At 48.2% G+C, this 25,209-nt stretch overlaps 1 protein-coding gene across 5 annotated transcripts; it reads left to right on the top strand.

The window, feature by feature from the left end:
• The first annotated feature begins 1,460 nt into the window (after positions 1-1,460).
• LOC144587245 (major histocompatibility complex class I-related protein 1-like) lies at positions 1,461-25,069 on the top strand. 5 transcript variants are annotated; one of them, XM_078387231.1, is made up of 9 exons: positions 1,461-1,590; positions 3,203-3,499; positions 3,845-3,988; positions 4,975-5,190; positions 6,031-6,315; positions 6,767-6,850; positions 7,159-7,203; positions 12,761-12,871; positions 24,607-25,069. In XM_078387231.1, the coding sequence occupies exons 1-9, from the start codon at positions 1,518-1,520 to the stop codon at positions 24,627-24,629; spliced, it is 1,278 nt and encodes a 425-aa protein (XP_078243357.1). In that variant the 5' UTR covers positions 1,461-1,517; the 3' UTR covers positions 24,630-25,069. The 5 variants fall into 5 exon arrangements, with proteins under 5 accessions (XP_078243357.1, XP_078243356.1, XP_078243359.1 ...); XM_078387230.1 differs by lacking the exon at positions 24,607-25,069 and adding an exon at positions 13,297-13,393; XM_078387233.1 differs by lacking the exon at positions 12,761-12,871.
• Positions 25,070-25,209: the final 140 nt, after the last annotated feature.

Below are 25,209 nucleotides of genomic sequence, written 5' to 3'. Positions count from 1 at the left end.
CTGCCGTGCACAAAGGGTCCAGGACTCACTGCAGTGCAGGAGTGTGCTCAGGACACAGGCTCTATAGACCTGGATCTTGGTATGTGTTGTCAGCTTCTTATTGAGCCATACTCTCTTTGTGAGTCTAGAGAACATGGTAGCTGCTTTGCCAATGCGTTTATCCAGCTCGACATCTAGGGACAGAGTGTCAGAGATGGCTGAGCCAAGGTACACAAATTCATGAACAACCCCCAGTTCTTGTGTGGAGATGGTAAGAGAGGGTTGGTGCGAGGACACAGCCCTGTTTTACTCGGCTTTGGATGTCAAAGGGATCTGATGTTGAGCCATCAAAAACTACAGTGCCCTTCATTTCCAGTGGAGGTGGACATCCAGTCTTGGGAAGGATTTAAAAAGGCCTCCCTGCTAACCAAAACAAAGGCATTTGTGAGAGAAGATTCTCTGGAAAAGATCCTGATGTTGGGAAAGTGTGAAGGCAAGAAGAGAAGGGAGACAACAGAGGATGAAACTCTGGGAGGCGGTGGAAGACAGGAGGGCCTGGCGTGCTCTGGTCCATGGGGTCACGAAGAGTCAGACACAACTTAGCAACTAAACAACAACAAGAGCTGATGAGTGACTCATTCTTGGACTTCTGAAAATAAACCTTGGAAGCATGACGAGAAAAGGGGAAGCGAAACACACGGAAACGTTTACACAACAACATCATGTTAAGCAGAAAGAGGGAGGTGGGGGGGGGGTTTGTGCTGTTAAAGGGAAAAGCTCCCGTCAAAATGGTTGGGAAGGAACGAGGGGGAAGGGGATCCCAACGCTGGTCGGAGAGACCCTTTCTGGTGTGTGTGTGTTTGTGTGTTTTATAAGGGAACAGTCTTTTGATTACGGAGGTATTTTCTGGAGGGCCATGCGTGGCAAAGCTATTGATTGATTGCAAAAAGGCGCTTCCTTCCCATCGCCACATCCTCTGTAGGATCCTTACAGTAACTCTGCCTAATTCATTGTCTCGGAAGGGGAAGATAACTACCTGTTACCTGTTACTCCCGCTTGTTCCTTTCCTCTTGTTTCCCTTCAATTTGGGGGGGAAACTGGCTGCGTGACTGGGTGGCAAAAGGAAAAAGTCAAAGAGCCACTCAGGGGACCCTGGAGGGGGGGGGGGAAGGGGGAAGACTGGCCAAAACGTCCCTCAAAGCGTTTGGGGTGGAGGTAAGACCGCCCTCCTGCCTTCTCCAGGGGAGCTTCCTGCTCCCCCACCCCCCTACCCAAAGGGGCTTCCCCCCCCCCCGTTTTGGACCCCGAACCGGTTTGGAACTGGAGCGAACGTCCTCCCTCCCTCGGCGCCCCGTCCCCTCTCCTCCCAGCAACCAATGACGCGACCCAGAACGCTGCGTCCCTGTTGGCCGGTTCCTTCCCCTCCTAGCCAATCCCGAGGCCGGCTGCTCTTTTTCACCCACCCCTCCCCTCCCCGGCGCGCATTTCCAGCTGCAGGACTGGAACCCGGAGCCGGGAAGCCGCTCTCCTGGGTCCGGATGGCGCCGCAGAGGGGGTGGCGCTGCCTTCTTCTCGGGGCAGCCGCCGCCTTCTGGCTGGGGGGCCCGCCTGGTAAGGAGACCCCCCCCCGTCCCAGGGAGAGTGCGGGGGGGGGTGGCTGAGTTTCCCCGAACAGGTTTCAGGATCGCAGGCAAGGCGTCTTTCTAGGACGAGCGGGAGGCTTAAAACGTCCCTTCAAAGGAGAGCCAGGAAGGCGGGGGGGGGGGGAGGAGGAGGAAGGGGAGACCCCCCCGCGTTGTGGAAGCCGCCCGGGGCAGGGACTTGCCCGGTTCTCTCTGTGGCTCAGCGCCTCCTTTAAAACTTTAGAGAAATTTTGTTTTTTTCAGCAGAAGCAAAGGCGTTGCGCAGGGGGGGAGACAGTCTGGGTGAGGCTGGTCTTGCGCGCGCGTGTGTGTGTGTGTGTGTGTGTGTTTGAGAGAGAGAGAGAGAGAGAGAGAGAGAGAGAGAGAGAGAGAGAGAGACCTTCTTTCCATTTCCTGCCTATCTTACACTTAGATAAGGATGCCTTTGTCTCGTTTATCCCGGGAGCGGTTTGTGGTGCTTTTGTGGCCGCACCCCTGTGTGTGGGACTGAAGGCAGCCACGGTGTGTGTGGTGCGCCCATGTGAGGGGTTGTCAAGCTGACAAAGCTGACAAGGGGTTTTAAGGAATGGTTTCTGTAGTTTCACAGTAAGGGAAGGATTCAAACCCAGGACCCATCCCTCAAGGAGGACACACAGACACAGACACACACAGAGAGAGACTGTCCAAATAATTGCTTCCTCTTGACAACAACTTGTGGGGACCAAACTAGCAGCGGACTTGTGAGGGTTGTGACTTTTCCACACACTCTCTCTCTCTCTGTGTGTCTTTCTGGGTTAACCCATTTGGTGTGGCTGGCATTGACAACAAGCCCGTTTCGATCTCCCGCAAGCAAGGCCGGGTGTCCCCACCTGTGTCATCGACCGGCTCCAGAGACTTCCAGGGAGAGTGAGAGGGTTTCCCAAGCATTGTAGGTGCAAACACAATAAAAATAAAAAAGGGAAAACAAAACAAAAAACAAAGACAAAAAGAGATGGTGGCGTCTTAAAGACTAACTTTTTTTCTTTTTAAACGTGAGCTTTCGTGGACAAGTCCACGTCATCGGGACCCGAGAGGTTCAGCTCCCTTGGGACGCCTTCTGTGAGAGGGGCGGCCAAGATCTGCAGGGAGCGTGTGTGGTGCTCTCTCCCTCCCTTCCTCCCCCCCGTGTGTGTGTGTGTGTGTGTGTGCATGCGCCTTGCCACTTGTGTGGCCTTGGGTATATTGTGCCATGACTCCAGAGCGCCCCCAGAAGGTGGTCCTGGGGAAAAGGCTTCGGTGTCCCTTCCACACCTAGAAAAATCAGGGAGGGCGGCCCTAGGTTGGAATCACCTTGAGGGCTCAGGATGCTGCTGAGGATGATGCAGATGTCAACTAGTGGCCCAGCAAGTCTGATGCGGTGGTTATTCAGAGAGTCGGGCGTAGAGCACAGACCGAGTTCTGACTCCTGTCCTCTGAAGATGCCCATGGCCACAGAGACTGGCGAAACGTTACGAAGATCAACATTCAGAGCACGGCCAGAGAGCCCGAAAAAACCCACAACAACCAGTAGGCGTAGGATCCAGGCTGCCTGCAATTCTCTCTCTCTCTCTCTGGCTTTCCAGGGACCGGCTCCTCTCACTCCTTGCTCTATTTCCGCACCTGCATCTCCCAGCCCGGCTCAGGGCTGACTGGCTACCTGGAGGTGGGCTACCTGGACGGGCGGCCCATTGAGCGCTACGACAGCCACACGGGAAGGATGGTCCCCCTGGCACCCTGGATGAACCAGAGCGTGCAGGTGATGGAGAGTTACTGGGAGATTCAGGCCACCCTGGCCAGCCTCAACCAGGAAGGATTCGGCCACTACCTGCGGATCCTGCAGAATGACCTCCTCCCTCGCAGGAACAGCAGCCGCAGCCCCGGTGAGAGGCTCCCTGCTCCTCCCCCATCATCTTCAACATTTTAAAAGCCTTTAAAAGAAAAAAAAACTCTTCAAAAATGGGTTGGAGGGCATCCACATGATATATTTGAAGAACAGCTTTGAGAAAGGAGCTTTTATATATAAGCAGTTACTTTTCCAGTGCAACAACTGACGATTTCTAATTACTCTCAAAAGTTACATTTGCTTACCTGAAAAGTAATTAGTTACTCACAAATAGTTACTTCCAGGATTAATCACATCGTAATGGGGGATTTCCCACTTGTCTTACGGGGAAAGGTGGTAAGCCCCAGCACTGATTCCTCGCTCCTCTTTCTTTTGCTTCCAGATGCTGGCCGAGAACCCAATTCCTGTTCCAGCAGCGAGTTCGAATGTGGGGACAGGACTTGCATTCCCTGGCGTTATATCTGCGACTGGTCTCTTGACTGCCAAGATGGGAGCGATGAGGATTCTGCGCTCTGCACTCCCCAGGGTGAGAAGATCCATGTTTATGTGTCGTAATTAATAAAGCATGTTTTGTGCCAGCTGAAAAGGGGGGGGGAGAAAGAGAGGAGGAAGCCAAAAGAGGCGCCTGTGATTTGGGGGAATAGTTGAGCCTGCTGGGAACTGTAGTCTGGAAAAGTAAATTTTCTGATCTGTGGGAACAGAGTGTGCAAGAAAACGGATATGCAGAAGCTCAGATCTGAATGTACAATGGAAGGATATTAGAACCCCATCCCTCGAGGCACGCTAATCTTTCAGGGCGACTCGCCGGAGACATCCGATGGACAAACAAAGCCATGCTAGCTCATTCTTTACAGCGAAAAGCAAGTGAATGCACCAAACGGAGGTTAAGTCAAGTGTGTGTGTTTGAATAAACAGACTGTTTTTTTTAAAAAAAATCTTCTTTGAAGCATCCTGCTTCTCAATAGGGAATCAGCATGTTTTGTCTAGTGAGGCCCTGAGTTGTATCACCCGTCCATTTCACTTCATGTAGCCTTTGGTGAGTGGAGGACTGAGTGGGCCCCATTGATCCTCTTTTTAATAATGGTGATGATGATAAAGAGAACTTCATTTATTTGTTTCCTTTTTTTAAAAAAAAGCAGCAATCAAATCTTATTTGGGGTTGGAAAAGTGGGGGTCATCTTATACATCAGGTTGTCTTATACATGAAAAAAATACGGTATTTCTCTCCCTTCCTCCATGGCATTGAGTCTGCTTTCGCCGTCCTTGCTCTGTGATTGGTCGCTGGGAGGTAAACACAGAATTAATTTGCAAGTCTGGCGGTTGAGATATGCCTCTCTGAGGAAATGCCTCGGTGCCCAGGAAGGCAGACAAGGTGGTCCTGGAGAAGGTGCCTTCTCCTTAAGGCTCAGTCTGACCCCACTTGTTGCAGGGGGGGCTGTTGTGGGGGGGGGAACCCTGCCCTGGGTTCTGGACCCCCATTGCCTTCACCTCGTTGATGTTTTTCTCCATTAGGGTTTCACACTTTGCAGTGCATTGACGGCTGTGAGCTTGGGGACGATGGGCAGGAGAATTCCTTCCACCGGGAGGCTTACGACGGGCGAGAGATCCAGAAGTGGGAGGCCACGTGGGACCTTTACAGGCAGCGGAAAAGCTTCTGGGGCAGGAACTGCACCGGGTGGCTAAAGAGGCACCTGCCGTACCTGGAGGAGGAGGAGCTGCGGAGGAAAGGTGGGGGCGGGAGAGAGGCAGGTCGGGGTTCCTGGACTACAAAGCCCAGCCTTCCCCAGCTGCATCATTTGTAGTCCCCGAACACAAACCTACACAGGATGGGGAAGGAAACACAGTCATGTTTCCTCCAGCTGAATGGCTGTGTATATGCAGTCCTCAAAAAGAAAGAAATAACATTTAAAGTGAGGATCCCGTTGGGCAGTAAAGGACACGTGCTAATTGAACTGCACAGGGGCAGGATGAGAAATCGAGTTCGTGATCCTAAAATCAGACACGGGATGGATAGCCTTCCAAACCGAGGACGCCTTGAAACGGAGGGAAGGGCCTCCCTAAGAGAAAGGACACATTCAAACATTATTGAAAAGTTACCTGTCGGGTTTTGAGGTTATTTAAAAGGTACAAATCAGGTTTACATGGCGTGGAAGTCTCAGAGTGAAATGTTTTCTCACTCGTGCCTTGTTTCTGAGGATCACGAACCTGATTCCGAACTGGAAGCAGATCTCCTTGTAAAGGGGGGGAGGGAATGCTGCTCTCCCCGGCTGCCTCTCTAATCACCCATCGCAAGACTCGCCCTGGGGAGGAAGAAGAGGCAGGAGGGTGGGGGGGCCCATGAAGAAGGGGCAGAGCAGAGGCTGGCCTGGGAGGGTCCCCAGTGCCCTGGCCCTAATGACTTGGGGATTTGGGGCTTTGTAGTCCCCACAGCTCCCATCTCGAAGACCTGAGCTCTCTTCCTGGGTAACGCCCAGAAGCACACCCGGGATCCAAATTGAGCCACCTCCTGTGGTCAACTGGTCTTCCTTTGATCGTTTCTTCCGCTGTCTTCTTTTCCTGTTTCGCCAGAGCCCCCAGCCGTGAGGGTGACCCGCGTTGGGACCAGCCAGAGTCTGGAAACGCTGGCGTGCCGCGCGGACGGCTTCTACCCCAAAGAGATCAACGTCTCCTGGGTGAAGGACGGCCAAGTCTTCCTGCAGGAGACGCTCCGGAAAGGTGCCCTCCCCAACGCAGACGGGACTTTCCAGGCACAGCTGAGCCTCCAAATCGACCCCAAGGAGAGGGGCCACTACCGGTGCCACGTGGAACATGCTGGCCTCCAGGGACCCCTCGACGTGGGCTGGGAGGGGCCAGGTGAGAGGCAGCCTGTTGGGTGGGGCTTGGAGAGGGGGGATCTTCCGAGGGCCCCCTAAGACGAGCCTCCCTTGGAGCAGATCTTGGGAGGACACGAGGTCTCGGACTAGGGGTCGAAACAGGGGTCGGGCCATCTCCAGGGGTTCAGGGGTGGCCAATAGGGTCCCAGCATCCTGTTCCCATAACCCATCTTTCTTTTTCCTCCTGAAAATGATTTTTCATCTGAAAATAAAAAGCCTCCTACTGCCCTCTAGAGGCGACATGGCTTAAATTCAAACTTTCTTGTGCTTTACTTGGGATCAGGCGTGGGGGGGGTTCAACACATGGTAGATTATTCCCCTCCCCGGAGAGGGCACAGCAAAGCTGCTTGAGATAATCCGCTGGGAGCAGATGAGTTTTTTTGGGGGGTGACCCACTCCCCACCCTTTCCCTCATTTCTCTCCCCTTTCAGGCTCAGCATGGCCCCTCGTGGGGGGTGTCTTGGGGACTGGGGCCGCCCTCCTGCTGCTGGCTGGGATGGTCTGCTACTCTCTCCGTAAGTGGAGCCCTGAATGACCTTGCTGGGCATGGGAGGGGGGTTCACCTGGACAGGACTCAAGGGGGTCAACAACATCCCGAGGCATTTCAGGGAGCTGGGGCCACGACATCCCCAAAAGGCAGATGTTTTCTCCCAAAGGTGCCGAGCCCTCAACCACTTGGGTGTGCTTGTTTTTGGAGAGATACAGAAATAGTCCAGGATGGGACGCGAGGTTTTTTAAATCCTTCCTTGGCCTGGTGGGTCAGACTAGAGGACCTCTCGGGTCTCCTTCCGAACCAGTGACTCTCAATCTGGTTTGTCTGCAGGAACCCGGCCATCAGCCTCCAAAGCCACCTCTGAATCAGCCTCTGGTGAGTGAAACCTCCTCTCCTGGAAATACCGAGCAGAACCATTGCGGGAGAAAAGGAAGGGAAACGGGGGGACTCAGAGGGAGGAACAGGAAAGCAGGAAGTTGAGCTCAACTAGTGACCAGCTGGGCCTTTCAGGGAAACATTTCTTTCATTGAGATCCATTTCCACATCAGACCTTTCAAACCACGTTTGATACGAGATAACAGCTTCTTGGCCCTTTGGCTAAGATGGAGTGCAGTAATCTCACATTTCATTTCTCCAACTTTAATTCTGCCAAGTATCCAAGTAACGTATAGGTGGTTTCACCCTTGAGTCCCTGCTCCTGCCTACAAACCCAATAAAAGCAATCCATGCAAGTCTTTATAAACGTGCAGGAGGGGTCCCACCCCACCCCCACCCCGGCTCCACTCTTCCCTCATGCATTGACTTTTCAACAAGGGCTCTCTGCCATTCTGCCACACTTCCTAACCGTTGGAGCAGGACGAGAGTGGAACTGGTCACCTCGGGAGTTGGGGAGGGCTCCAAACCTGCAGGACTTCAAGAGAATTTGAGATTGTCCCCTGGCAGATCTGCTTGGATTCGAACTCCTGCCTTGAGCTGAGGGGGAGGGGTTAGCCTTGATGGCCTTGGAGGCCCCTTCCAACTTCACTTTACTAGGATTCCCCTTTTATCCCAAACAGGAATAGGTAATGTTGCAATGGACGTCTCTCCTTTGTTTCCATTCCAACAGCTATCAGAAATGGGAAAAATGAATTCCTTATAGGGAGGTTCTGCTGTGGGCAATTTTGTGACTTTTTTTTTTTGTATTTTTTATTTTTTATAAGGGATAACAAAAAGGAAAAGGGAATTGGGATTGATGAGGAAGAGGGGAGTCAATAACATACTTTCATCCATTCTGTACCTATTGCCATATCAAGATTTTAAATTATTCTATTTACTCTTTTCTGCCTTCTAGATTCAGTTCTCCTTTCAATATGTACTGTTCATGAGCTGCCTGTTGATTCTGTCCACTTGTTAAATAGATCCCATCTTTCTGTTGCCTTTTGCAAGGGATAGTCCTTCATAACTTCTGATAAAATGTCCATTTTGGCTATTTCCCGTATCTTTTCAATAAGATCTTCTTGTTTCGGTACCGTTGATCTTTTCCAATTTTTAGCATATAAAATTCTAGCTGCCGTAACTATGTATATAACTATATAGTTCTTTGACTTATCTATATTTTCAGGTATCATACTCAATAAAAACAGTTCTGGAGTTAATGGCACTTTACAGAGCAATATTTGTTCCAACATTACATGTACTCTTTTCCAATATTGTTTCGCTACTCCACATGACCACCACATATGATAATAGCTTCCCACTTGTGATTCACATTTCCAACACTTATTTGATACATCTGTATACATCTTTGACAATTTTTCTGGGGTCATGTGCCATCTATAAAACATCTTATATATATTCTCTTTAAAGTTCACCGATCTTGTAAGCTTTATATTATTTTGCAATATTTTCAGCCATTGATCAATATCAATGTTATGCCCTATATTTTGTGCCCACTTAATCATACATTCCTTAACCATTTCATCTTGCATCTTAATTTCCAACATATAATTATACATTTTCTTAACAGTTTGTTCTTTTGAACCTAATAAAAGTTTGTCAAAAATCGTTTGCTCTAAGTCGAAGCCTTCTATTTTATCTTTTGTATATCTAGATTCTAGCTGTGCTCTAGGCCACCACTCTATATATATATTCTGTGACTCTAGCTCTTCTTTAGACTTTAGTTCACCATCCTTTTTTAATAGATCTTGATATTTTAAAAAGTTTGTTTTTGTCATAAGACTGGGTTGGATAAAGGCCTCTAACGGTGACACCCATACAGGTATTTTGTAATAAATTTGTTGTACAATTTTTCTCCACATTCCCAGTAAAGCTCTTCTTATCATATGTGAATTAAAAAATTTTTGTTCTTTGTCCTTTTTATACCATAAATAGGCATGCCAGCCTAATTGCAAATCATGTCCCTCCAAATTTTGTGACATTTTGAGGGCCTCTGGGACCTGCCTGCATTCCAAACATATATATGTATTTAAAGATAATCCTTTTCATGCATATCTTTGTACAGTGGTGCCTCGCTTAACGAGCGCACCGTTTAACGACAAATTCGCATAGCGATCCCAAAAAAGGATCGCTAATGCGAAGGCATACTGATGCCTAGATAGGCAAAATCTCGCATTGCGAAGATCAGTAAGCGTTTCGTTTACCGATCTTCACATTGCGACGTCGGGGAATCAGCTGTTCGGAGATTCCAAAATGACCGCCGGATGACCCAAAACGGCCACTGCAACCATTTTCGCGCCCTGCCCTCGCTTACCGAGGGCACGAAAATGGCTGCCAGATGGGGGAAACTTCACTGAACGGTAAGTTTGGAGCCCATTGGAACACATTAAATGATATTTAATGCATTCCAATGGGCTTTTCCGTTCCGTTTAGCAATGTTTCCACATAGCGAGGGTTAATCCAGAACGGATTAACCTCGCTATGCGGGACACCACTGTATGTACAAAGGGTGCAAGGGGGTCATTTTGGATACCCCCCCCATCTTTGCAAGAAGACTGGGTGAGTGTTTTTGGACCTGGCTTGTGCCACCCCTGAGGCCCTGGGGTGGTCCCCTGTATCTCTTTGATCATTGGGGGCTCTCCCTCTCCCCCAACACACAAAGACCTTTTAAAAAGGGCTCAGCAATCAGCAGGATGCGCAAAGCAGTGGGGATGAACTGGTTTTTTAAAATGCTGGTCAGTCGGGGGAATTTGTCAGACACAGTGGTGGACAGCTGTGAAATAAAGGATGCTGTTGTTGTTGAGTTGTTAGGTCATATCCAAATCTTTGTGATCCCATGGACCTGAGCATGCCAGGCCCTCCTGTCTTCCACTGCCTCCCGGAGTTGGGCCAAATTCATGTTGGTGGCTTCGATGACCCTGTCCTTCCACCTCGTCCTCTGTCGTCCCCTTCTCCTCTTGCCCTCACACTTTCCTATCAGGGTCTTTTCCAGGGAGTCCTCTCTTCTCATGAGATGGCCAAAGTATGGAAGCCTCAGCTTCAGGCTCTATCCTTCCAGTGAGCACTCGGGCTTAATTTCCTTCAGAATGGATCGGTTTGTTCTCCTTGCAGTCCAGGGGACTCTCAAGAGCCTCCTCCAACACCACAATTCAAAAGCATCAATTCTTCGGTGGTCAGCTTTCTTTATGATCCAGCTCTCACTTCCGTACATCACTACTGGAAGAACCACAGCTTTGACTTTTGTCGGCAGGGTGATGTCTCTGCTTTCTAAAATGCTGTCTACGTTTGTCATCATTTTCCTCCCAAGAAGCAGGCGTCTTTTAATTCAATGACTGCTGTCACCATCTGCAGTGATCATGGAGCCCAAGAAAGTCAAATCTGTCACTACCTCCATATCTTCCCCTTCTATTTGCCATGAGGTGATGGGACCAGTGGCCATGATCTTAGTTTTTTTGATGTTCAGCTTCAGACCATTTTGGTACTCTTTCACCCTCATTAAGAGGTTCTTAATGAATGCTCCAACTACTGTATAATTGCACTCATTTCACATGCTAGCAAGGTTATGCTCAAAATCCTACAAGGTAGGCTTCAGCAGTATGTGGACCGAGAACTCCCAGAAGTACAAGCTGGATTCCGAAGGGGCAGAGGAACTCGAGACCAAATTGCTAACATGCACTGGATTATGGAGAAAGCCAGAGAGTTCCAGAAAAACATCTACTTCTGCTTTATTGACTATGCGAAAGCCTTTGACTGTGTGGACCACAGCAAACTATGGCAAGTTCTTAAAGAAATGGGAGTGCCTGACCACCTTGTCTGTCTCCTGAGAAACCTATATGTGGGACAGGAAGCAACAGTTAGAACTGGATATGGAACAACTGAATGGTTCAAAATTGGGAAAGGAGTACGACAAGGCTGTATATTGTCCCCCGGCTTATTTAACTTATATGCAGAATACATCATGCGGAAAGCTGGACTGGAGGAATCCCAAACCGGAATTAAAATTGCCAGAAGAAATATCAACAATCTCAGATATGCAGATGATACCACTCTGCTGGCAGAAAGTGAGGAGGAATTAAAGAACCTTGTAATGAGGGTGAAAGAGGAGAGTGCAAAAAATGGTCTGAAACTCAACATCAAAAAAACTAAGATCATGGCCACTGGTCCCATCACCTCCTGGGAAATAGAAGGGGAAGATATGGAGGTAGTGACAGATTTTACTTTCTTGGGCTCCATGATCACTGCAGATGGAAGCAGCAGCCCTGAAATTAAAAGACGCCTGCTTCTTGGGAGGAAAGCGATGACAAACCTTGACAGCATCTTAAAAAGTGGAGACATCACCTTGCCAACAAAAGTCCGAATAGTCAAAGCTTTGGTTTTTTCTGTTGTGATGTATGGATGTGAGAGCTGGACTATAAAGGAAGCAGACCGCCGAAGAATTGATGCCTTTGAATTGTGGTGCTGGAGGAGGCTCTTGAGAGTTCCCTGGACTGCAAGGAGAACAAACCTATCAATTCTAAAGGAAATCAACCCTGAGTGCTCACTGGAAGGACAGATCCTGAAGCTGAGGCTCCAGTACTTTGGCCATCGGATGAGAAGAGAAGACTCCTTGGAAAAGACCTTGATGTTAGCAAAGTGTGACGGCAAGAGGAGAAGGGGACGACCGAGGATGAGATGGCTGGACAGTGTCTGCAAAGCAACCAACATGAAATTGACAGAACTCCGGGAGGCAGTGGAAGATAGGAGGGCCTGGCGTGCTCTGGTCCATGGGGTCACGAAGAGTCAGACACGATTAAACGACTAAATAACAAGAGGTTCTTTAATTCCTCCTCAGTTTCTGCCATCAGAGTGGCATCATCTGCACATCTGAGGTTGTTTATATTTCTTCTGGCAATCTTAATTCCTGTTTGGGATTCCTCCACTTCAGCCTTTCTCATGTTCTATTCTGCATATAAGTTAAATAAGCAGGGGGACAATATACAGTCTTACCGTACGTCTTTCCCAATTTTGAACCAATCAGTTGTTCCATATCCAGTTCTAACTGTGGCTTCCTGTCCCACATGCAGGTTTTTCAGGAGACAGATAAAGTGGTCAGGCACTCCCATTTCTTTAAGGGCTTGACATAGTTTGCTGTGGTCCACACAGTCAAAGGCTTTTGCATAGTCAATGAAGCAGAAGTAGATGTTTTTCTGGAACACTCTGGCTTTCTCCATAATCCAGCGCATGTTAGCAATTTGGTCTCTAGTTCCTCTGCCTCTTCGAAATCCAGCTTGTACTTCTGGGAGTTCTTGGTCCACATACTGGTGAAGCCTACCTTGTAGGATTTCGAGCATGACCTTGCTAGCGTGTGAAATGAGTGCAATTGTACGGTAGTTGGAGCATTCTTTGACACTGCCCTTCTTTGGGATAGGCATGTAGACTGATTTTTTCCAGTCCTCTGGCCACTGCTAATCCCACCCAAATCTAACGCCTCTTCTCTCCTCCTCCTCTTTCTCTGCAGTTCCAAATGAGGCCGCCGAGATCTCCCAAGGGAGAGGAGGAGAGGAATCCCCTCCCAAAGAACTGGAGGAAATCAAGCTGATGGACAAGGGAGAGCCCAGCACCCTCTCAGGTCAGCGGGATGCCCCCTCCTCCCTCACCAACATCCACCCTCCGCACAGAGAGTTACGAATTGAGGAAATGGATAAATAATCTTCCTCTTCCAATTTACAGAGCCCTACCATGGATCCCCTTCTCCCCCATCCCTGCCACATTTATCCATTCTGAGGCGGGAGAGGCATGTTATTCTGGCCCTTTTCCCCCCTCCAGAAGCCTCTAAGGGGAGGGAGGGGGCACTTTTTTCCTGTTCATACCTCGAGGGAAGTTTGTCCTTATTTCCCCTGTAGGGCAGGTTCGTAAGTTGAATTGTTCGCAAGTAGGGTCGTTTGTAATTTGAGACCCCACTGTAAGTTTAATATGTTAACTATGTTTTCTATGTTTTTTTTATTTATTTTATGTGCGGCCCAAACCAAATATTCATCTTCTAATGTGGCCCAGGGAAGGTGAAAGGTTGGACACCCCTGGTTTAAATCTATGTCATTCAAGCACTATCTGGTGACTCAAGCCATTTATATAATAAATCCCATTGTTCAGTTTCGTTTTGTACTGGACAGTCTTTCAACACTTCTGATAAAATATCCATTTCTGCCACTTCCTGTATCTTCTCAATAATTTCCTCTTGTTTCGATACCACCGATTTCTTCCAATTCTTGGCATAAAGAATTCTGGCTGCAGTGACTATATATATATTAGCCACCTAGAGTGGTCCTCACCCGACCAGATAGGCGGGATATAAATTAAATAAATAAATAAATAAATAAATAAATAAATAAATAAATAAATATAATTAAGTAGTTCTTTGTCTTTTAGCCTTTTGTTTCTGATCATGGGGTTTTCTTGGCAAAGATACTGGAGTAGCTTGCCAGTTCCTGCTCCAGGTGGATTGCATTTAGTCAGAACTCTCCACTATGACCTGTTCATCTTAGGTGTCCCTGCACGGCATAGCCCATGGCTTCTCTGAATTACTCAAGCCCCTTCGCCACGACAAGGCAGCAATCCATGAAGGGGCCTTGTAATGAGGATGAAAGAGGAGAGTACAAAAAATTATCTGAAGCTCAACATAAAAATAAATAAATAAGATCATGGCCACTGGTCCCATCATCTCCTGGCATATAGAAGGGGAAGATATGGAGGCAGTGAAAGATTTTACTTTCTTGGGCTCGATGATCACTCCAGATGGCGACAGCATCCACGAAATTAAAAGGCGCCTTCTTCTTGGGAGGAAAGCGATGACAAATCTCGACAGCATCTTAAAAAGCAAAGATCACCTTGCCAACAAAAGTCCAAATAGTCAAAGCTATGGTTTTTCCTGTCGTGATGTACGGAAATGAGAGCTGGACTATAAAGAAAGCAGACCGCCGAAGAATTGATGCCTTTGAATTGTGGTGCTGGAGGAGACTCTTGAGAGTCCCCTGGACTGCAAGGAGAACAAAACAATCCATTCTAAAGAAAATCAAGCCTGAGTGCTCACTGGAAGGACAGATCCTGAAGCTGAGGCTCCAGTACTTTGGCCATCTCATGAGAAGAAAAGACTCCTTGGAAAAGACCCTGATGTTGGGAAAGTGTGAAGGCAGGAGGAGAAGGGGACGACCGAGGATGAGATGGCTGGACAGTGTCTGCGAAGCTGTGTGTTCAGTCGTTTAGTCGTGTCCGACTCTTCGTGACCCCATGGACCAGAGCACGCCAGGCCCTCCTGTCTTCCACCGCCTCCCGGAGTTGTGTCAGATTCATGTTGGTTGCTTCGGTGACACTGTCCAACCATCTCATCCTCTGTCACCCCTTCTCCTCTTGCCTTCACACTTTCCCAACATCAAAGTCTTTTCCAAGGAGTCTTCTCTTCTCATGAGATGGCCAAAGTACTGGAGCCAAAGTACTGGTTCTTTAGTTCCTCCTCACTTTCTGCCATCAGAGTGGTATCATCTGCATATTGGAGGTTGTTGATATTTCTTCCTACAATCTTAATTCCAGTTTGGGATTCCTCCAGTCCAGCCTTCCGCATGATGTATTCTGCATATAAGTTAAATAAGCAGGGTGACAATATACAGCCTTGTCGTACTCCTTTCCCAATTTTGAACCAATCCGTTGTTCCATATCCAGTTCTAACTGTTGCTTCCTGTCCCACATATAGGTTTCTCAGGAGATGGATAAGGTGGTCAGGCACTCCCATTTCTTTTTGGACTTGCCATAGTTTGCTATGGTCCACACAGTCAAAGGCTTTTGCATAGTCAATGAAGCAGAAGTAGATGTTTTTCTGGAACTCTCTGGCTTTCTCCATAATCCAGCGCATGTTGGCAATTTGGTCTCGGGTTCCTCTGCCCCTTCGGAATCCCGCTTGTACTTCTGGGAGTTCTCGGTCCACATACTGCTGAAGCCTACCTTGTAGGATTTTGAGCATAACCTTGCTGGCGTGTGAGATGAGTGCAATTGTCCGGTAGTTGGAGCATTCTTTGGCACTGCCTTTCTTTGGTATTGGGATGTAGACTGATCTTTTCCTTTCCTCTGGCCACTGTTGAGTTTTCCAAACTTGTTGGCATATTGAATGTAGCACCTTAACAGCATCATCCTTTAGGATTTTAAATAGTTCGACTGGAATGCCATCACCTCCACTGGCCTTGTTGTTAGCCAGGCTTTCTAAGGCCCACTTGACCTCACTCTCGAGGATGTCTGGCTCTAGGTCAGCAATGGAAGTTGTGTGTCATCATCATACAGGTGCTTCTTCATGGATTGCTGCCTTGTCGTGGCGAAGGGGCTTGAGTAACTCAGAGAAACTATGGGCTATGCCGTGCAGGGACACCCAAGACGGACAGGACATAGTGGAGAGTTCCGACTAAACGCAATCCACCTGGAGTAGGAAATGGCAAGCCACTCCAGTATCTTTGCCAAGAATGCCCCATGATCAGAAACAAAAGGCTAAAAGATATGACGCTGGAAGATGGGCCCCTCAGGTCGGAAGGCGTCCAACATGCTACTGAGGAAGAGCGGAGGACAAGTACAAGTAGCTCCAGAGCTAATGAAGTGGTTGGGCCAAAGCCGAAAGGACGCTCAGCTGTGGACGTGCCTGGAAGTGAAAGGAAAATCCAATGCTGCAAAGAAAAATACTGCATAGGAACCTGGAATGTAAGATCTATGAACACTGGGAAGCTGGAGGTGGTCAAACAGGAGATGGCAAGAATAAACATCGACATCCTGGGCATCAGTGAACTAAAATGGACAGGAATGGGCGAATTCAGCTCAGATGATTATCATATCTACTATTGTGGACAAGAATCCCGTAGAAGGAATGGAGTAGCCGTCATAGTCAACAAAAGAGTGGGAAAAGCTGTAATGGGATACAATCTCAAAAATGATAGAATGATGTCAATACGAATCCAAGGCAGACCATTCAACATCACAATAATCCAAGTTTATGCACCAACCAGCATTGCTGAGGAGACTGAAATTGAACAATTCTATGAAGATCTACAACACCTTCTAGAACTGACACCAAAGAAAGATGTTCTTCTCATTCTAGGGGACTGGAATGCTAAAGTAGGGAGCCAAGAGATAAAAGGAACAACAGGGAAGTTTGGCCTTGGAGTTCAGAACGAAGCAGGACAAAGGCTAATAGAGTTTTGTCAAGAGAATAAGCTGGTCATCACAAACACTCTTTTCCAACAACACAAGAGGCGACTCTATACATGGAAATCACCAGATGGGCAATATCGAAATCAGATTGATTATATTCTCTGCAGCCAAAGATGGAGAAGCTCTATACAGTCAGCAAAAACAAGACCTGGAGCTGACTGCGGTTCTGATCATCAGCTTCTCATAGCAAAATTCAAGCTTAGACTGAAGAGATTAGGAAAAACCACTGGGCCACTCAGGTATAATCTAAACCAAATCCCTTATGAATACACAGTGGAAGTAAAGAACAGATTTAAGGAACTAGATTTGGTGGACAGAGTGCCTGAAGAACTTTGGATAGAGGCTCGTAACATTGTCCAGGAGGCAGCAACGAAAACCATCCCAAAGAAAAGGAAATGCAAGAAAGCAAAGTGGCTGTCCAACGAGGCCTTAGAAATAGCAGAGAGGAGAAGGGAAGCAAAATGCAAGGGAGATAGGGAAAGTTACAGAAAATTGAATGCAGACTTCCAAAGAATAGCAAGGAGAGACAAGAGGGCCTTCTTAAATGAACAATGCAAAGAAATAGAGGAAGATAACAGAAAAGGAAAGACCAGAGATCTGTTCAGGAAAATTGGACATATTAGAGGAACATTTTGCGCAAAGATGAACATGATAAAAGACAAAAATGGGAGGGACCTAACAGAAGCAGAAGACGTCAAGAAGAGGTGGCAAGAATACACGGAGGAATTATATCAGAAAGATGTGGATATCCCGGACAACCCAGACAATGTAGTTGCTGACCTTGAGCCAGACATCCTGGAGAGCGAAGTCAAGTGGGCCTTAGAAAGCCTGGCTAACAACAAGGCCAGTGGAGGTGATGGCATTCCAGTTGAACTATTTAAAATCTTGAAAGATGATGCTGTTAAGGTGCTACATTCAATATGCCAGCAAGTTTGGAAAACTCAACAGTGGCCAGAGGATTGGAAAAGATCAGTCTACATCCCAATCCCAAAGAAAGGCAGTGCCAAAGAATGCTCCAACTACCGTACAATTGCACTCATTTCACACGCTAGCAAGGTTATGCTCAAAATCCTCCAAGGTAGGCTTCAGCAGTATGTGGACCGAGAACTCCCAGAAGTACAAGCTGGATTCCGAAGAGGCAGAGGAACTCGAGACCAAATTGCTAACTTGCGCTGGATTATGGAGAAAGCCAGAGAGTTCCAGAAAAATATCTACTTCTGCTTCATTGACTATGCGAAAGCCTTTGACTGTGTGGACCACAGCAAACTATGGCAAGTTCTTAAAGAAATGGGAGTGCCTGACCACTTTATCTGTCTCCTGAGAAACCTATATGTGGGACAGGAAGCAACAGTTAGAACTGGTCATGGAACAACTGAGTGGTTCAAAATTGGGAAAGGAGTACGAAAAGGCTGTATACTGTCCCCCAGCTTATTTAACTTATATGCAGAATACATCATGCGGAAGGCTGGACTGGAAGAAACCCAAGCCGGAATTAAGATTGCCGGAAGAAATATCAACAACCTCCGATATGCAGATGATACCACTCTGATGGCAGAAAGTGAGGAGGAATTAAAGAACCTTGTAATGAGAGTGAAAGAGGAGAGTGCAAAAAACGGTCTGAAACTCAACATCAAAAAAACTAAGATCATGGCCACTGGTCCCATCACCTCCTGGGAAATAGAAGGGGAAGATATGGAGGCAGTGTCAAATTTTATCTTCTTGGGCTCCATGATCACTGCAGATGGAGACAGCAGCCCTGAAATTAAAAGGCGCCTTCTTCTTGGGAGGAAAGCGATGACAAATCTGGACAGCATCTTGAAAAGCAGAGACATCACCTTGCCAACAAAAGTCCGAATAGTCAAAGCTATGGTTTTTCCTGTCGTGATGTATGGAAGTGAGAGCTGGACCATAAAGAAAGCAGACCGCCGAAGAATTGATGCCTTTGAATTGTGGTGCTGGAGGAGGCTCTTGAGAATCCCCTGGACTGCAAGGAGAACAAACCTATCAGTTCTAAAGGAAATCAACCCTGAGTGCTCACTGGAAGGACAGATCCTGAAGCTGAGGCTCCAGTACTTTGGCCATCTAATGAGAAGAAAAGACTCCCTGGAAAAGACCCTGATGTTGGGAAAGTGTGACGGCAAGAGGAGAAGGGGACGACCGAGGATGAGATGGCTGGACAGTGTCTGCGAAGCAACCAACATGAACCTGACACAACTCCGGGAGGCAGTAGAAGACAGGAGGGCCTGGCGTGCTCTGGTCCATGGGGTCACGAAGAGTCGGACACAACTAAACGACTAAACACACACACACATCATACAGGTGGTGCCACTAGAGGACCTGCAAGGAGGTGAGCTATGAGGGGGGAGTTGCAAAATGGGGTGGCGGAATTAAGAGGTAAAAAATGGGTTGCAGTGACATATATTTAAAAGAACCTGGGGGAAAAACAGTCTCCTCCCCCCACCAGCCCCAGAGACCGGACAATCCGCTCGGTCTGCTCTGCATGAAGGCCTTGCCGGGGGAAGGGAGGTCTCTTTGTTTTGGTCCCTTCCCTCCTCGCATGGGAGGGGGGGATAAATTGGGAGAGGGGCCGAATGGAATGTCTGGATCCTGCCCTCCCCCCCCCAGCAAGACATCCAGGGCCTTTCTCTGTGCATGTCGGTGGGTCCTCCTCAACCCCCTTCTTTCCCCAGATCCTGTACACAGCCTTTTGGGAGGGGAGTGGCAGATGGGGGAAAGGAGGGAGCATCCCCCTCGATCCCAATTTCTCCTTCCTCCAGCCAACACCCCCCGCAAACATCACATCCCATGTCAGAAGCGAGATATGGGCTTTGGGGGAGAAGGCGGGTCCCTCCACCCGCCCCCCTCCATGCCTGGCCTGCCATCCAGAGCCTCTTCTGGATCCCCCTCCCAGTCTATAGTGTTTGAAGGGGACTCTTCAGAAGCAAGTGGTTCAGTGGCTCTGGGTTGAGGAGAGCGAAGGCAGACTAGATCCCCCCCCTCCCGACCAGATCCCATGCTGGGGATCCCCTGCAGGAAGGCGGGTGGATAGGTTGGAGGGATATCCTCCCTCTTCAAGTGTGTGTGTGTGTGTGTGTTGGGGGGGCTTCCTGGTGGCCTTGCATAAAAAGCCTTCCCCCCCCCCCAGGGAAAAGCATGGCAGAAAGAGAAGGAGGCCAGAGGTTTCGGGCAGAGGCGGAAAGGAGATCTCTCCCCCCACCCCCCCCCCAAGGAGAGGCTCCTCTGGCCAGCTCTCCTGGCTGCAAGGAAGAGGCTTCTCTGCTTGGGGCTTTTCTCCTGGACGCGCCATTCAGAGCCGTCTCGTTTACAAAAGGCCCCTCCCTCCCTCCCAGCTTTTTTCTCTTCATCCCCTGCTCCTTTCTCTGCCCCACCGGATGGAAGAAGGAGAAAGGCAGCTGTCCAGAGGGAAAGCCTTTCGCTCTTCCTTCCTCCCGGGATCTCTCCAGAGGGATCCTTTGGCTCCTTTTCTTCTCCCAGGAAAGGGGAGGGGAGAGTGATCTGATCTCTCCCGGAGGGAGGGAGGGAAAGAAGGAAAGGAAGGAAAGAAGCAAGCTCCATCTCTCTCTCTCTCTCTCTCGTGCGCGCGCGCTCACGATTCTCTGCGGGGGGGGGAGAAGAAAGCGGGAGGGGGGGAGGAAGAGGGGACCCTAGAGCTATGAAGGCGGAAGAGGCGCCGCTCTACCAGGAAGCGGAATCCCCGGAGGTCGCCCCCCCTCCCCCCTCCCTCTCCTCCCCCCCCACCTCTATGGGGCTCCAAGGTTCTTCCCCCCCAATCAGGTTTGGGCAGGAGGTGGGAAACGGTGGGGAGGCGTGGAGGGAGGGAGAGCGGGGGGGGAAAGAGACGGAGAGGGGGGTCATTAGCCCGAAACAAAAAGGAACCCAGATGGCAAATCTCCCCTTAAGGCTGGCCTTTTGCTTCTTCTGGCTCCCCCCCCTCTGTGTGGGGGGAGGGGGGTGTCTGTCTTGGGGGGGAGAGAGGGAGGGGAGCTGCTTTGGGGGGAAAAGAGGAGCCCAGATCCCCCTCCGAGCAAGGCACCCTTGGGGGCCGGGTGGGGGTGGGAGGGTCGGTCCCGGGTTTTCCTGCATGGCGATACCCCACCCCCCACAAAAAACCACACCTTCTCCCAGTGGGTTTCAAAGGGGAAGGCGAGAAAGGGGCCTGACTCTCTCCCCACCCCCACTCCAGCCCTTGGAGAACTTATTTTTAAGGCTGCAAGTCTTGGTGGGAAGGGGAAGCGAGCTTGATGGGGTTGCAAGGAGGAAGAGGAAGAGGAAGGGGGGCTGCAAAAGTGGGGGGAAGCAAGGGGTTGATGGTGGGGTACCAGATATGACGTTTGCAGGTTAGGGGCCTGATCTAGGCTCCTGGGGGGTGGAGGGAGGGAGACCAGGACGTTGCATATGTGGGGGGGGGAGATGGAGAGGGGTCGTTTGCCCCCCAAAAAGAGGAAAGGAACCCAGATTTCCCTTCGATCAAGGCTGGCCTTTCCCTTCTTCTTCTGCCCTGGGTTTCAGATTGTTAGTATTTTGTATTGTTTTGTATTGTTGTATTTGATTTGGAAAATCTGAGCCTTTCCCAGAAAAAATTGAGCTAGGAAGCTGTAACTGCCACACAATTCTACATATTCCCCCAGGAAGTCAATGCACTTGCAACATCTGTCCTGTAGCTTCTTAAGTCGCTCTAAATAAAATTCTTCCAACTGCTGGTGTAGCCACTCATTTGAAGCATTAGTTGCCTCCAGAACAGTCCCAAATCGTTGTCCCTTTGGGTGTTTTTTGAGTTTGGGGAACAGATAATAGTCAGAAGGAGCCAGGTCAGGAGAATAGGGTGGATGGGCCATCCCTTGAAAGCCTAAGGAGGTCAGTTTTGCCATTGTTTCAGTGTGTGACGAGGCATTGTCATGCAACAGGATGACACCTTTGGAGACCTTACCTCAAAGTTTTTCCTTGATGTTTTGCCTCAGCTTCGTCAACAAACCACAGTAATATTTTGCATTGATGGTTGAACCCTGTTGGAGGTAGCCCACCAGCAGAATTCCCTTCTTGTTTGTTTGTTTGTTTGTTTATACCCCACCCATCTGAGCTAATAAATTAGAAATTATTCAAGATGGCAAAAAAAAGGAAAGTATAAAGAAAAAGAAGCGTGATCAAGAGTTAACTGGAGGGAAGGCCTGCACAAACATCCATGTTTTTAGTTGTTTTTTTAAAATACCCAGCGAGGGGGCCGCACGAATCACCGGAGTGTGATTGTTCCAAAGGTGAGCCACCGTCGAGAAGGCCCAATTTCTAGTCCTTTCCTTACGGGCCTCTCTCGGCGTCAGGCTCTTCAGCCTTACCTCCTGACCCACACGGGTGATCCCAAAAAACTGTTGCCACTTGCTTCTGCACCGACCTTTGCACACGGAACTTCTTTGGCCTGGGGGAACCACTGTGCCTCTATTCCTTAGACTGTTCCTTTGTCTCAGGATCATAACAGTAGATCCATGTCTCATCACCAGTTATTTTGCCCAGGAAATCTGACAGATTTCTTGCAAAATGTTCCAAAACAGCCACCAATGACTCCACACGTTTCCTCTTTTGTTCGGTTGTCAAAAGTTTGGGGATCCACTTTGCTTCCAGCTTTCTCATTTCCAAGTCGTAGTGGATAATGGCACCAACTCTCTCACATGATATTCTCAGATATATAGCAATACTTTTGGCTGATATTCGGCGGTCCTCCATGATCCTGTCATGGATGGCTTTCACATTTGCAGGCACAGAGACAGAAACAGGCCTTCCACTGGCTTTCTCACTTTCAACACCGAAATGGCCAGTTTGAAAATTGACAACCCAACGTTTAACTGTTGCATATGAAGGGCCACTGTCACCCATAGTTTGGGACATTTCATCATGGATCTGCTTTGCACATTTCCCTTGGAAAAACAGGACCTGGATTGTGGTCCTATGCTCTTCCACACTGAAATTTTCTGGAAGTGCTGCCATGTTCACTTTGGACCAGAAACTGAAAGAAAAGTTAAAATCATAGGTAGTTGATTCTTGTACTATTGAATACAGACAAATTGGCCAATACACCCTGCAATTTATAGCTTCCTAGCTCAATCTTTTCTGGGAAAGGCTCAATACTTATCAGCATCCCCTCGTATTTCCATCAATAAATTAGAGCTGGCTAATCCATTTCTACTATACAGCGGTGCCCCGCATAGCGACGATAATCCGTTCCAGAAAAATCGTTGCTATGTGGATTCGTTGCTATGCGAAACAAAGAAGCCCATAGGAATGCATCAAAACACGTTTAATGTGTTCCTATGGGCAAAAAACTCACAGTTAAGCAAAAATCCTCCATACGGCCGCCATTTTCGCTGCCTGGTAAGCGAGGAATGGGCACGAAAACACAGTGGGCAGCCATTTTTTTTGCCCCGTGGCCATTTTGGAACCTTTGATCAGCTGTTAGGAAAACATCTCTATGCAAAAATCAGTAAGTGAAACAGCTTACCGATCATCGCAAAGCGATTTTTCCTATCTAAATCGTCGCAATGTGATCACTTTTGCGATCGCAAAAACTTAATCGCTGTGCAGATTCATCGTTAAATGGGGCACCCGTTAAGCGAGGCACCACTGTATTTCTTTGTTCAAAATATTTTCTCCTTAGAAAGGACCCAAGAATAGTTTGCATCATTAAAAGACAATAAGAGCTCTCAATGGTAACTATACAAATATTTAAAAGGATCAAAATGGGGGGTCATGGGGTCCCTGTGACCAGCCCAAGCCAACAATCTAGCTGCTGCATTTTGGACCCATTGAAGCTTCTTGACATTGTGGGTTGAAAAAGTGATACAGGTCTGTGAACTGTGATCCGTCCAGTATCCCACCATGAGAAACTCAGGTGTGCATGGCTGAAATAGAGACACACTTTTTAGCAGCATTTGAAAAGCATGTCTGTTGTCTCCAAGACGTTTCTCTTCCCCCAAAGCTGATGACAGCACTTCAGTGGGGATGTTATCCCTCCCGGGTGCCTTGTCGGAGGAGAGGGAATCCAAGGCCACTTTTATTTCTGCTAAAGGGGAGAAATGAATCATGAATCAGTCGGTTGGGAGGCTGGTTGCTTGAAAATATTTTACCCCACTTTTGAAAAGGACCCAGGGCAGATTACAACAATAAAAGACAATGGTGGTTAACTTCATTAAAAGACAGTAATTATAACTCTGAACAATAAATAAGGAGGCACCTTACATGATTAACACGCAATATTAAGGCAAAGATATTTTTTTAAACAATTGCTCAGAGGAATGGAAAAAGGCAAAAATGGAAAACACTAGTAGTCCTAACAATCCAGTCAAAGCAGAAATTCATAACAATCGATCTAAAAATCATGCACAGGTAGCTGGTTAGTGAGAGAAGAGTTTTGACCTGCAAAGATGGAAGGATAGCCAAGAGGAGGGCAGCTTGACCTCCAGTGGGAGGGAGTTCCAAAGTCTCAGAGAAGAGGGGCCCCTCTCCTGTGCCCCCCACCCAAACAGACCTGTAAAGGTGGTGGGATTAGGAGGAAAGCCTCCCCTGATGATCTGAACCCCCAAGCAGGCTCACCGTGGGAGGTGTGGTCTTTGAGAAAGCTGGGACCCCAGCTACTTAAGGCTTTATACTGGTTAAAACCAGAACTTTAAATTGAACCCAGTAGCAACTGATCAGCCGCCAGTGGAGCTGCTGTAAGAGGAGAGTTATGTGATCCTGATCACCAGCCCGAGTCACCAATCTGACTGCTGCCCATGTGTTTGCACTTCTTTTAACCTGGGAATGTTTTTCATATTGTGAAAGGTTTAATTGCAGTTTGTTGTGCATGTTGTGGTTCATTGTGATTTGCAATACATTTATGCTTTGGCAGCCTGTGGACACTATGTGAGGATGAGAGTGACCCTAGGGATACTCTCCAGGGTGTACCGTCCGTCTCCCATATCAGAAAGACGGAAGAGGTTGCAGAAACCATTGAAAGGGTGTTAAGACAACAGTGGGGGATGGAGGAGCAAAAACTGAGCCCAGGGTGGCTGGATCTTTGCAACTCATGTCATTTTTCTTTTTCCTTTAAACAACGTGGTGCCTGCACTGCTGCGCTAGCACACCGAGACAAAACAGAATGAGAAGAGGAAATGGCCAGAAGACCCTTGTTTACAGCTTCTCCTGGAACCTCACCTCTAAGCTTTAAGACTAGGGTTCAAGGGACCAATAAGGTCCAATAAGGGGGTGCTGTGCTTATTGTATTTTGTGTAAGAAACTTATAAAAGGCTTTACCTATGTATGTTGAGGGCTCCCGATCCGCCTTTTTAGGAACGAGGCTCAGCCATATGGATGAATTGAAATTGGCTTATATATGGACTGAACCGATGAACTGTCGTTATCTGTTATTCCCTACCGGAGAATTGAAACCTAAAATTGGGTGCTAACATGACATTTAATTTTCATTCTTTTTTGCTGCCACCAGTGTGATTTCTTTTATCCACAATGTAAATTATTTCACTCAAACACTGGCTGCCAACCATTGAAAGTTTTTATTAAAGTTACAGATGTTCTTTACTCATAATCACAATCATTGAAATGTCTTCTTTTGTTTACTTTGCCATTAGACAAGGGATACCCAATAACAGCTCGCTCCTCCTGCTGCTTCCTACACGTCACCTGTCTCCGGGCGGAAGCCCATCCCCTCTGGAAGGCTGGCTGGGC

The sequence above is a fragment of the Pogona vitticeps genome, chromosome 2, assembly GCF_051106095.1.
Source record: "Pogona vitticeps strain Pit_001003342236 chromosome 2, PviZW2.1, whole genome shotgun sequence".
Lineage (NCBI taxonomy): Eukaryota > Metazoa > Chordata > Lepidosauria > Squamata > Agamidae > Pogona > Pogona vitticeps.
The sequence above is the reverse complement of the archived record's forward strand: the minus strand, read 5'-3'. Positions and strand labels throughout refer to the sequence as shown.

Coding starts and splice junctions, on each gene's coding strand:
- LOC144587245 (XM_078387230.1), top strand. CDS start 1,518: ATGGCGCCGCAGAGGGGGTGGCGCTGCCTTCTTCTCGGGGCAGCCGCC. Junction 3,500..3,844: donor GAACAGCAGCCGCAGCCCCG/GTGAGAGGCTCC, acceptor TTTTGCTTCCAG/ATGCTGGCCGAGAACCCAAT. Junction 6,316..6,766: donor CGTGGGCTGGGAGGGGCCAG/GTGAGAGGCAGC, acceptor CTCCCCTTTCAG/GCTCAGCATGGCCCCTCGTG.